The 12,770-nt window shown below is 46.3% G+C and overlaps 1 protein-coding gene across 2 annotated transcripts; it reads left to right on the forward strand.

The window, feature by feature from the left end:
- Positions 1–262: 262 nt before the first annotated feature.
- Positions 263–10,416, forward strand: LOC134373957 (zinc finger protein 584-like). Of its 2 annotated transcripts, none has more exons than XM_063092057.1 (3): positions 263–551; positions 2,116–2,265; positions 8,816–10,416. In XM_063092057.1, exons 2-3 carry the CDS (start codon positions 2,232–2,234, stop codon positions 9,646–9,648), a joined length of 867 nt encoding a protein of 288 aa, XP_062948127.1. In that variant the 5' UTR covers positions 263–551; positions 2,116–2,231; the 3' UTR covers positions 9,649–10,416. The 2 variants fall into 2 exon arrangements, with proteins under 2 accessions (XP_062948127.1, XP_062948126.1); XM_063092056.1 differs by having other exon boundaries at positions 2,139–2,265.
- Positions 10,417–12,770: the final 2,354 nt, after the last annotated feature.

A 12,770-nucleotide genomic window follows, 5' to 3' on the forward strand; every position in this document is an offset into this window, starting at 1 on the left:
TCTTGGCGATCGGGTTTCGCCGCCCAGTGCGGGTAGAACCAAGAGACGATAAATGAACGTTTGGCGGGCGACGCCGGAAGTCCCGCCCCCGCAGGCGCGGCCCGCCACGGAACGCCCCTATCTTGAGCTGTCATTGGCCACAGTAGGTACGAAAGCGGCGACTGGACTTCTGGGTAATGTAGTTCCCCCTCGACGACGTGCGCGCGGGCTTGGCTGCAGTCCCTGGAGGCTACACAGGCCTGGGGAGAAGGGGCGGGAGAAGGCCAGGACCCCTCATCATGGCTTCGTGGGAGCCGTGATCCCCTGTCACGGCGATGTCCACCGGGGCCTGCTGGGGTTGGGCCCTCTCCTTGCTCTCCGCACCCGCCCGCGATCCTCGGGCGCCCCAGAAGAGACGCCCAGGGCACTGTGCCCATTTTACACCGGGGAGACTGAGGCTCGGAGTGAGACCGTCAGCCCGCAGTTGCCCTGCCCAGTGGAGGTGTAGGGGGGTCGGTTGAGCCGCCCTTCCTAAAGGCTAGATGGCAATGGCGCTGATGAACCGTGCGCGGGTGAGTGGACACAGGCCCTCGCCCCTGGGACCCTCATCCACGTGGTTCATGCGCCCCGTTTGAGGGATGGTTGTTTCCTGGTATTTGTTGGTTTGCCTTCTCTCTGACATTGAGTCTGGGAAGCACTGGGTAATCACTGGCACGGGGAGCTCGTTCTAGATTTCAGGAGGAAGATCCGGAGGTAGGTTTTGGCCACGTCAGTGCGAGATGTCCCAGAGGCTGCAGAATGGCGGCATTGAGTGGGTATGGGGACACAGAGCTCGGGTGGTCTGTGGGGTCCCTGGTGAAAACATTCAAGCGGTCGGCAGGTATGAAGGCGGTGTGTGGACGAGAATGCTTTTATGTGTTGGATTCAGGATGGAGACGAACGCCCCAATGATCTGAGGGAGATGCTGGAGGGTGAGGACAAGGTGTCTTGTTTTTGAACCGAGAGGTGGTGGGTGTCACTGAGACTGTCACGGAGAAGTGGACCTATGTCAGGAGGAGGATGAAGAGGGGGTAGTGGCAGGGGAGCCAAAGCTTCTGACGAATGAGTGGACCTGGAATGGAGACTGTGTCGTGGCCATGATGGAAGTAGGGTGTCAGGGGGACCTGGGACTGGGCTTATTCTCCCCTCTGTGGGCTTTTGTGTCTGCCCTCCTTGGGGCCTGGGGCTTTTCATTCATGGTTGCAGAGTCATTCAGTGGCAGAAGCGGTCACATGGGAGACAGGCAGGGACCCAGGTCCAGGGTGTTGGCCAGTGGGCTGGGCACTGCATATTCCTCAGGTGGACAGAGGAAGGTTGTGACAGGTGAAGGGACAGCCTGTGCAAAGGTAAAGGTGAAGGCGGCCCCAGGGTCTCAGAGATCCGTGTGTGGTTCTGGGTGGCCTAATGTTGAAGTTAGGAACAGAGCCAGGTGGAGAGGTCTCCAGTGCAGGGCTGGGTGATGCCCTTGGCAGTGGGGCCATTAGAGGTGTGAGCAGGATGACATCATGGTTGCTCATGTCAGACACTCATGAGACACCATGTGCAGCGTGGCCTGTGGGGAGTCCAGGGAGATGCCTATGGGATTAACTGATGAGGTTAATCTGGGGAGGGCAGAGTTATGAACATGCTGAATACAAGGAGTTATGTGCCTGGTGGGCTGGAGGGCAAACCAAAGGGCCCTGGGGCCAGGTTCCTGGCGCTAAGGGGGAAAGGTTAGTGTGGGTTTGGTTGCATCTGAGAGGTGGTGATCTGTTAGACACAGGGAATTGCTGGCAGGAAAAAGGGAGGGTCTTTGTGCCTGGACCAGAACATAGTGTCCATTTGGTCACTTGCATGTTGTTTCTGTGGGCTGGATGCCATGTCCAATAGTAACACAAGAAAAGAGGCACCATCATGTTCTGTGTGTGTGTGTGTGTGTGTGTGTGTGTGTGTGTGTGTGTGTGTGTGTGTGTGTGTGTGTGTTGTGGGGTAGGGTTGGGCCTCTGGGGAAATAGGTTATCAATGAAAATGTGCCAAAACCCTCCCAGGTGAAGAGCCTGGATGTGTCCATCTGTCCATACTTTGTCTGGCTTTCCTGCCCACTCATTGACCCCACAGATCAGCTGAACCCATCATTGCAGGGTCTGGTGACATTTGAGGACGTGGCTGTGTATTTCTCCCAGGAGGAATGGAGGCTACTTAATGTTACCCAGAGGCACCTGTACCGTGATGTGATGCTGGAGAACTATGAGCTCATTAGTTCACTGGGTAAGTCCCTCATGCCCTCCCCCAGCACACTGACCACCTCTGCCTTTTCCCCATGGAAAGTTCTGTTCATTCCAAAGCTATATCACAGAAGTTGCTTCCTTCCCAGCTTCCCTGCGGCTGGCTTGGGTGCCAGGTCTTTCACAGTGTGCCCAACTGATCCCACCAATCTCAGCCTGTCCCTAGCTTGGTGACCCTCTTGGAGTCATGGGTCTTCTGTGCCATGAAGTTGCCCTCTTCCTCCACAAGTCTTGTGCAGGACCTGCCATGTCCTAGGCCAATCTTGATCTCTGATATACCATTTCCACTTAAAGTTAGATTGCAGCACATGCCCAACCTATGGCTGTGTGGATCAGACAACACGCAGTTCATGATGGTCACCTGGTATCCCGTGGTTAGGTATTCAGTTGCTACCAAAGGTCCAGTAGCAAGCTAGAAGAATAGTTATCGTCAGAAGACGGGGTAGACTTGCTCCAAAATCCTAGAGGTCTGTGCTGTAATACTCCTACTGCTGCTTGCCAGAGGCTCCATACAGGATCCTTATTTGCCACAGATATTTCAAATATCATTGAATCTGCTGATCATAAGGCCCAGGTAGTAGAGCAGGCTATACTGCAGCCTAAACCTGCTTCAGAGCCTTCTCTCTTTCTGGTTCCCTCTCAAAACAGGAAGCCCGATGGCTGACTTGGTAGATGGTTTATTTATTTATTTATTTATTTAAAAAGATGACTGGTAAGGGGATCTTAACCCTTGACTTGGTGTTGTCAGCACCATGCTCACTCAGTGAGCTAACCGGCCATCCCTATATGGGATCCGAACCCGGGGCCTTGGTGTTATCAGCACCGCACTCTCCCGAGTGAGCCATGGGCCGGCCCGGTAGATGGTTTAAAGTAGTAGATTCAAGCATGCTATTTGTTGCCTCCATAATCCAAGTGGTTGTGCCTCTTTTTTGGTGGTAGAATGGTGTGAGGCTTTTGAGCCCCCAAGTGCTTCACTGAGGTGGCAGGCCCCTGAATTTCTGTAGGTTTCATCTCCCACCCTCTTGTTTACATATGTCTTACTAAGGTATCTAAAGTACTTGCTACTTCTTGCTTATCAGATCCACTCACCATAATGTCAGCAATGAAGTGGACCAATGTGATGTTTATGGAATGTCAAGATGATCAAGATTTCTGTGGACTATATTATGGCAGAGAGCAGAATCGATGTAGTCCTGAGGTAACAATGTGAAGGTATAGTGTTGGTCTGGCCAGGTAAAAACAAATGGTTTCTGGTGATCCTTGCAGACTAGTATGGAGAAAAAGGCAATAGATGGTTCAGTAGCTGCACGCTAAGTGCCAGGGGGTCTGTTAATTTGCTGCAGTAAAGACATTACCTCTGGAATAGCAGCTACAATCGGAGTCACCACTGGATCAAATTTATGATGGTTTGCAGCCATTTTCCAAGATCAATCTGACTTCTGCACAGGCCAGACTAGTGAGTTAAATGGGAATGTGATAAGTACTGCCACCTCTGCTTCTTTGAAATCTTTGATAGTGGCACTAATCTCTGTAGTTCCTGTAAGGATACAACACTGCTTCTGGTTTATTGTCTTGGCAGAGAGTGGAAGCTCCAGGGGCTTCCATTTAGCCTTTCTTGCATAATGGCCCTCACCTGATGGGTCACATGGGGATGTAGGGATTCTGCCAGTTACTGAGTATGCTAATTCCAATTATGCACTCAGCAACTGGGGAAATAACCACAGTGTGTGTCTGTGGGCCAACTGGGCCCACTGGGAGTTGGACCTGAACTAAGAGTCCATTTATCAATGGACCATCATAGGCCCCCACTTTCACTACAGGGCCATACTGGTATTTTGGGTCTCAGGAGTTAGTGTCAATTTAGAGTTAGTGTCTAGTAATCCTCCAAAGGTCTGGGTGTATCTTTTTCCCCAACGCATAGTCACTCTAATAATTGGCTGCAGGTCCCTTTAGGGAAGACTTTGAGGAAGATAGATGCTATGTATTTTTGACAATGGTGCAGGTCCTTTCTCAAGTGGACCTGGCTTCTTCAATCAATGTGTTCCGCAGCTATGAATGACTTAGGTCTGGAAACTGCGTGAGAGGCTGTGTCTCTCTACTGTGGCAAATTAAGTTAGGTTTTTGGCACTAGACATAGAGATTTTTGTAATAAATAGATCACATACTACTCAGGTAGGTTGCCCCTGTTTTTCTGAGGAACATCTTAATCGATTAACCACTGCTAAAGACCTCTGCAGGGGCTGGCCAGTTAGCTCACTTGATTAGAGCATGGTGCTCATAACAACAAAATCATGGGTTTGGATCTCTTTACTGGCCAGCCACCAAAAATAAATAAATAAAGACCTCTGCAGGCCAAGGCATTCTGATCGCCTGTGTATCCCTGCTGCATTTTACAACACATGTACCCGCCTTGTATTTGGTAGTTAAGTGCTGCCACTTGGCCTCTGCTATTCTGGGATCCCATCATCCCATGGAAATCGGAGATCCCATCTCAATGGCACCATCTCTTAGAGCCATAGCTGGCTTACAAAAGAGCAACCACAGAGATTTTCAAGGCTGTGGGTCGTCCTATCACTAATTGATGGAGTTTGGATGTGTTGTCCCCTCCAAAACTCATGTGGAAATTTGATCTCCAATGTGGCAGCGTTGGAAACTGATTGAGTCATGGGGGTGGATCCCTCATGAATGGATTAATGCTCTCCCTGGGGGAGGGGGGTTAATGAGTGAGTTCTCGCTCTATTAGTTCCCGCAAGAGCTCATTGCTTAAAAAGACCCTGGCACCTTCTCTCTCTCTCTCTCTCTTGCTTCCTCTCGCCATGTGATCTGCTTGTATCCACCGGCTGCCTGCCACTTTCTGCCATGAGTAGAAGCAGCCTGAGGCCCATGCCAGATGCAGCATCCCAGAATCATAAGCCAAATAAACCTCTCTTCTTTATAAATTACCCAGTCTCAGGTAATTCTGTTATAGCAACACAAAACGGACTAATACACTAATGTATTTCTCAATTACTTTAGCGAAGGGAGTACCATGAGTCTTCTTGTGGAACATAGTTGGGGGATGGTTTATTTTCTATCGCTCCTCTAACAAATTGCCACAAACTTAGCGCTTAAAACAACACAAATATAGTATCTTATAGTTCTTTAGGTCAGAAGTCCAACATGGGTCTCACTGGGCTAAAATCGAGGTGTTCTCAGGGCTGCATTCCTTTCTGGAAGCTCTAGGGGAGAATCCATTTCCTTTCTCATTTAGGTTTAGAATTCAGTTCCTTGTGGTTTAGGACTAAGGTCTCTATTTCCTTGCTGGCTGTCAGCTGAAGGCTATTCCCAGCTTCTGAAGGCCGCCTGCATTCCTTGGTTCAGGGTCCCCTTGCTCCATCTTCAAAGTTAGTAATGGAAGTTTGGGTCCCTCTCATGCTCTGAATCTCCTGCTTTATTTATTTATTTATTTTTTATTTTATCTCTCTCTAATTCTTCTGCTTTTTTTTTTTGGTCATTTTATCTCTCTCACTAACTCTTCTGCCTGTTCTGCTTTTAAGGGCCCATGTGAATATACATTGGGCCCACCCACATAATTTAGGATAATCTCCCTATTTTGAGGTCAGCTGACTAATAACCCTAATTCCATCTCCAAAATCATTTTTTCCATATAAGAAAACATATTCACAGGATCTGGGGATTAGAGCACAGACATGGTTATTCAGCCTACCATAGAAGTGCAGGTCCCATATCGCGAATCCAGTCCAACAAACCTATCTCTCTAAGCCTTTGGATTTCCTCTTCTACATCATTCCAGGGAAATTCTGGAATCTCAGTCTCATTTACTTCAGGGCACCATTGAATCCAGGTTTCAGTTGTTAAGCCACCTTCAGCTTCTTGACTAAAATGGGAAATTTGGAAATTGTAGTAAGTACACCCATATCAACAAATGCAGCCCAATGTGTTAAATTCCATCCTCCTTGACCTAAGAATCCACTCCTACGCATGTTCCCTGACTTATATAATAGCAAAGTCTTGGGGCCGGCCCCGTGGCGCACTCGGGAGAGTGCAGCGCTTGGGAGCACAGCGGCGCTCCTGCCGTGGGTTTGATCCTATATAGGAATGGCCAGTGCGCTCACTGGCTGAGCGTGGTGCGGGCGACACCACACCAAGGGTTGCAATCCCCTTACTGGTCACAAAAAGACAAAAAAATTTTAAAAAAAGAAAAAGAAATAAAAAAAATAATAATAATAGCAAAGTCTTGAAATTCCTTCATGTGTAAGCCATCTCCCAAGTCACAGGATGCAACTCCCCCCATAGAGTGAGCTGAGATTTAACCTAGTTATGTTATAGGTCTACAAGCCATAGGGGAAGGTGGGAGTGGGTCTTGTGGAGAATGGGCATCTGCCCCAGGTGAGGTTATCACAGATTTTCAAGCAGAGGAGGGGTAGTCTCTTCAGACACTGGAGATCAAGCTACTTCTACTGGTGAGAGAGGCTCAGAGTGACTTGGGGATTTAAGATTGTCATTTTCTGCCAAGGTCAAGGTTTGGTTCCCCGTACTGGCCAGCTGCCAAAAGAAAAAAAAATTGTCATTTTCTTCTGGGTTCAACCAGATGTTCCCACTCGAGTTTCACTGTCCCATTTTTTATCAATCAATGCCCTAATTTTCACACGAGGAACTTTGACTGTGATTTCAACTGATGTAAATCAGCCACCTGCACAATTGAATTTTGTGTTTGATTTTCAGCCATATCAGCTGTGCAGCTACAAGATATAAGAGATTCTTTTAGGACTGTCATGGAAGTTCTCTGATTCTCAGACTGTGGGTTGAGCTGAGAGTTTAGGCACCTGAACTTATTGTATACTTTCTGTAAGGGCTCCAGTGGACTCAGAAGTCCTTGCAGTCATCACTACTGCCATAAAAGTCAAATGGAGGGGGCCGGCCCGTGGCTCACTTGGGAGAGTGCGGTGCTGATAACACCAAGGCCACGGGTTCGGATCCTATATAGGGATGGCCGGTTGGCTCACTAGCTGAGCGTGGTGTTGACAACACCAAGCCAAGGGTTGAGATCCCCTTACCGGTCATCTTTTCAAAAAAAAAAAAAAAATGTCAAATGCAGGGACCACTTGGGCTCCCAAGACATGGGCACCGCTTGGCCCTTGACCACAGTCAGCTACAGATGATAGCTTGTTTAATTGATGCAGCTGCATGCCATGGGTTACTGTCTCTTATTTTCCATTGACAAGGAGTTCCGCATTGTGCATAAGCCCAAAGGCACAATGAAGCCAATCCCCAGGTTTCCCCTTTGCAGGCTATTTGCTGGGACCATTCCCAATTTACTGAATTGATAAATTCTGTATTAATTTGGGTCCCATCAGCAGAGAGAAAGCACACAGTGATTTGAACAGGGAAATGTTTAATATAAAGAATTATTAACTAAGCCAGGGGCGTGGAGTCAGTACAGGGGGCTGGGTACTAGAGAAGTGGCATAGATTGCAGGAGACTGCCAAGCAAGCCCATACCAAGTGGTAAGCAAAACCCTTGTTCATCCTACAGTTTCTTTCCAGTGCCCTATACTGACAAAGCTTAACATCATACAAGCTGGCAAAACAATATTTAAAGAATCCAGGTCCATTTTCACAAAGCAAAATGAGTGAATTTGGAGCTGAGAGACAGTAAAGTGATAACCAGCACAGTGCCTATGCAGAGCAGTCTAACATTGATCTACTCTACACAGGACATTAGTCATGCACATATCCCTTCTTACGTCATACTCGATCGCCAGCTACTCTGTCGCAATTAGTTGTTTTTTCATGGCACTGGACATGCACATCTTTACAATGCTTGGCTGTCACCAGCAGCCAAGGCCCTGCTGAACGCTTTGCAGAGGAGTGACTTGGAGACCCTGACTCTCCTTCTGTTTTGCCCCCCATCTTTATGTCCTTATTCCTGTTGAGGTCTCCCACATTGTATCTTGCTGGGCGCTGTCATGCAGGGCCAGCCCTTCTATCCAGACACTTCCCTCCACAACCTTCTAGTAATCCCATGGAATCTTTTCAGGGTGTGTCTGATGTGCTGTATTAGTTTGTTTCTGTTTCTTATAACGGAATACCTGAAACTAGGTAATTTGTAAGAAAACAAAATTTATTTCTTACAATTTTGGAGGCTAGGAAGTCCACTAGGGGCACACCTGGTGAGGGCCTTCTTGGTGGTGACTCTCTATAGCAACACAGGGTGTCACATGACAAGGATCATATGAGCAAGATAGCTAACTTCTTACTTGCTCTCCTTATAAAGTCATCAGAACCACGCCCATGAAATCCCATTAAATCATCAACCCATTACTCCGTGAAGGTATCAGTCTATTTAGGAAGGCACAGTCCTTGTGGTCTAATCACATCTTAAAGGCCCCACCTTCTACCACCATATTGGGGGTTAGGTTCCCTGATACTAAGACCTTAGGGGAACATTCAAACCACAGCACATGCATTGGTGATGAAAGTGCCTCCTCCTCCAACCCAATACTCAGTTGAGTGACATTTCTCTTCTTTAAGGTTGTCTGTGTGGAGTGGAAGATGAAGAGGACCCTCTTGAGCAGGTGAAGAGCAGTAGGGCCCACCCATCAGGACAGCCCTTCATATGTGGGGAATGTGGCAAGGACTTCCAGGCCAGCTTGGGCTTTGTCCAACAACAGGCCTCCAAGGGCATGGGGAAGCTGCAGAGGACTACCACGGAGACCTTCCCTCATAGCTCCAATCTCAGGCAGCACCCAGGAGTCCACACCAGGCAGAAGTCCTTCACGTGCACCAGCTGGGGCAGATCCTTCCTGAAGAGCCCTGCCCTCCTCAACTATCTGAGAACTAACACTGAAGAGAGATCTTATGGATGCTTAACAGGAAGAAATGCCTTCAAGGAGAAATCAACATTTATTACTCAGAGAAAAATTCACACTGGAGGAACAGCCCATATGTGTAAGGAGTGTGGGAAGGCCCTCAGTCTCCCATCTAAATTGAGCACCCATCAGAAAGTACACACTGAAACAAAACGTTACAAGTGTGGTGAATGTGGGAAAACATTCAGCCACAAATCCACGCTTGTTCAGCACCAGAGGATTCATACAGGGGAAAGGCCTTATGAGTGCAGTGAATGTGGGAAAGCCTTCAGCCTCGCATCTACCCTAATTCGGCATCGAAAAGTTCACACTGGTGAAAGACCTTATAAGTGCACTGAATGTGGGAAATTCTTTAGCCAAAACTCCAACCTCATTCGGCACCAGAGAGCTCACACTGGGGCAAGGCCTTATGAATGCACTGAATGTGGGAAGGCCTACAGCAGAATCTCTTGTCTCAGTCGGCACCAGAAGGTTCACATGAGGGAAAAGCTGTAAGAGAAAGTGCCCCCTATATGGGAAAGCCTTCACTGAAATATCCACACTTGTTTTGCACCAGAAATTCCTCAACACAGAAAGGCCTCATGTGCAGCACATATCTGAGAACCTTTAGCTGCATGTCTAAGCTGTTTAATGCCAGAAATTTCACACTAGAAAAAGGACTTAAGAGTGTAATGAAGGGCTAACCAGTTAACTCACTTGGGAGAGTGTGGTGCTGATAACACCAAAGTCAGGGGTTCAGATCCCTGTACCAGCCAGCTGCCAAAAAAAAAAAAAAAAAGAAGCTGGAGCTCTAGCCAGCCCTGTGGCTGCCAGTTGTCTTCAGGACCTGGTCTTTTCTGCCATCCAGGGCCCATCTCCATCAAGAACTGCCTGAGAGGCCGGCTCCAGTCCAGAGGTGACAGGCAAGGTCATTGTATCTTTATGTGAAATAACCAGAAAGTAGAAGTGACCAGATCTCTTTTGATGAGGATGGATAAACATCCTGGAAAATCTATATAATGGAATCCTAGTGAGTGTTAAAGTACTGATACAGGGAACCACATGGATGAACTTTAATAGCATTAGGTAAGAGAAGGAAGTCAGGCACAAAAGATGAAATACTTTAAGATTTTCTTTGTTTAAATTCGAGTAAAGGCAATATGACAGTGACAGAAAGCTGGGGCTGGGCCTGGAGAGGGGATTGATTGCCAAGGCCATGATGGAACTTTTTGTGGTGATGAATTTGTTCTATAACTTGATTTTGGTGGTGGTTTTTATGATTGTATATGCTTTTCAAACTCATTGAATTAAACACTTAAAAATTGGTGAACTTTGTTGTATTATGCTTCAGTAAAGCTAATTTTTAAAAAAATGAACCAGGCACTTCCAGTTTCCACTTTGCCATGTAAAGAGCTTGGATGTCATCACTCTGTCCTCACAACAAGGAAGAAGCTGAACAAACTGAAAATCAACAACACTTCTTAGATTCATCAGAAAATTGAGGTCATAAGGGCCAGCCCATGGCTCACTTGGGAGAGTGTGGTGCTGACAACACCAACTCAAGGTTTAAGATCCCCTTACCGATAGTCTTTTGAAAAAAAAAGAAAGAAAATTGAGGTCATAAGGCAAACTACTGCCCCCAGAACTGGAAAGACAGGGAAATGGTAATTTGCTAATTGCTGGAGACTGAGCATGAATTAACTTGAGAGTTAAAAATGCCTGCGGGCCCAGCTTGGCAGGAGGAGGGGGACACACTCTGTGAGTTTTACCTCCATGAGTCCCACCAGGTTCTCATGGTGAAGATCTGAGAAGAGTTCTCCTTTTACTTCCAGAATGGGAAGAGAAGTATAATCATTTTGAAATACACCCAGAGCATTCTGTTCTGCATAACAAAAGCCTGCCTCCAAAGGAAATGGTTTTGCCTGATCCTGATTAGGGAAAGGGAAATACTCAACTTCAGTGCCCTGTAACCTTCCTTTTTTTTTTTTTTTTTTTTTTTTGCTGCTGGCCAGTACTGGGATCTGAACCCTTGACCTTTGTGTTACCACATTGCACTCTAACCAACTGAGCTAACTGGCCAGCCACCTTTTAACCTTCTAGTCTCACCTAAGGTGCGGGGAGCTGAGAAGCACTTGTGAAGGTCTCAGGCCCAAGGGCACAGGCCCACTAAAAGACAGATCTAATCATAGGCTCATAGGATGTGTAACCTCCATTTGCCTTTACCATCATGTCAATAGGGCTCCTGTTGGCTACAGTGATTACAGCTGAATGAACTGCAAGGCTAAGACTCTATATAAAAGGAGTTGCTAGGTAAATCCAAATACAACAGGGGAGACAAAAACAAGAACACTAAGGAAATTGAAGCCTCTGATACCTAAAGCTACAGCAAACAGTAACACAGCCTAACTCCCAGCCAGATAAACAAACAACCTCATTCTAAAGGCCTGTTTACCTCAGTTCCTATTACCTGATACCTCATGTCTGGCTTTCAAACAAAAAATTATAAGACAGGCAAAAAGTCAAAAAACAAAACAACTGCTCCCCCTCAGTCTGAAGGGACAAAACAAACATCAGCTAGATTTAGATATGGCAGAGATTCTGGAATAATCAGACAGGAAATTTAAAATAACTGATTAACATACTAAGAGCTCTAGTGGAAAAAGCAAAAAGAAGGAAAGTAAGAAGAATCAAAGAGAAATGTTAGAATTAAAAAACACTAACATAAATATAGAATGTCTTTGGGCGGGCCTGTGGCTCACTCGGGAGTGCAATGCTGATAACATCAAGGCCACAGGTTCGGATCCTTTAATTAAAAAAAAAAAATTAAATAAATAAATATAGAATGTCTTTGATGGACTCCTCAGTAGGCTGGACAGGACTGAGGAAAGAATAAGTGAATTTAAAGATATGTCAACAGAAACTTCCTAAACTTAAAAGCAAGGAGAAAAAAAAAAGTGGAACAGACTATCTAAGAACTGTGGACAATTACAAAAGGTATAACATAAGCATAATGATAATACCCGAAGAAGAGAGAAAGGAACAGAAGAAATATTTGAAGTCACAATGGCTGATAATTTTCCAAAGTTAATGATGGATACCAAATCACAGATCCAGAAAGCTCAAACACCAAGCACAATAAATACTAAAAAGTTTATACCTGGCATATTGTATTCAAACTGCAGAAAACCAGACAGAAAATCTTGAAAGAAGTCAGAGGAAAAGAACATGTTAGAGCTGGCTGGTTGCTCACTTGGCTGGAGTGTGGTGCTGATAACACCAAGGTCAAGGATTTGGATCCAAATACCAGCCAACTGCAAAAAACAAAACCAAACCACATTACTCCTAGAACAACAGGGATAAGAACTACATTGGGGAAGCTAGCTGGTTAGCTCAGTTGGTTAGACTAACGTCATGGGTTCAGATCCCCCTACTGGCCAGCTGCCAGAAAAAGAAATACATTGGATTTCCTTTTAGAAACCATGAGTGCTGAGAGTGTAGTGAAATATTTAAAGGAAGAAAACCATCAGGCTAGAATTCTGTATCCAGTGAAATAATCCTACAAAAGTGGAGAAATAAAGTCAGACATAAAAAGTGAAGGAACTTGTTGCCGTTAGACCTGGCTTGCAGAAATGTTAAAA

The sequence above is a fragment of the Cynocephalus volans genome, chromosome 3 (genome assembly GCF_027409185.1).
Source record: "Cynocephalus volans isolate mCynVol1 chromosome 3, mCynVol1.pri, whole genome shotgun sequence".
Lineage (NCBI taxonomy): Eukaryota > Metazoa > Chordata > Mammalia > Dermoptera > Cynocephalidae > Cynocephalus > Cynocephalus volans.

Excerpts from the sequence above, each read along its gene's own strand:
- LOC134373957 (XM_063092056.1), top strand. The coding sequence starts at position 522 with ATGGCAATGGCGCTGATGAACCGTGCGCGG. Across the intron at positions 552-2,138 it reads CGCTGATGAACCGTGCGCGG|GGTCTGGTGACATTTGAGGA; the intron begins GTGAGTGGACAC and ends CCATCATTGCAG. Across the intron at positions 2,266-8,815 it reads TGAGCTCATTAGTTCACTGG|GTTGTCTGTGTGGAGTGGAA; the intron begins GTAAGTCCCTCA and ends CTCTTCTTTAAG.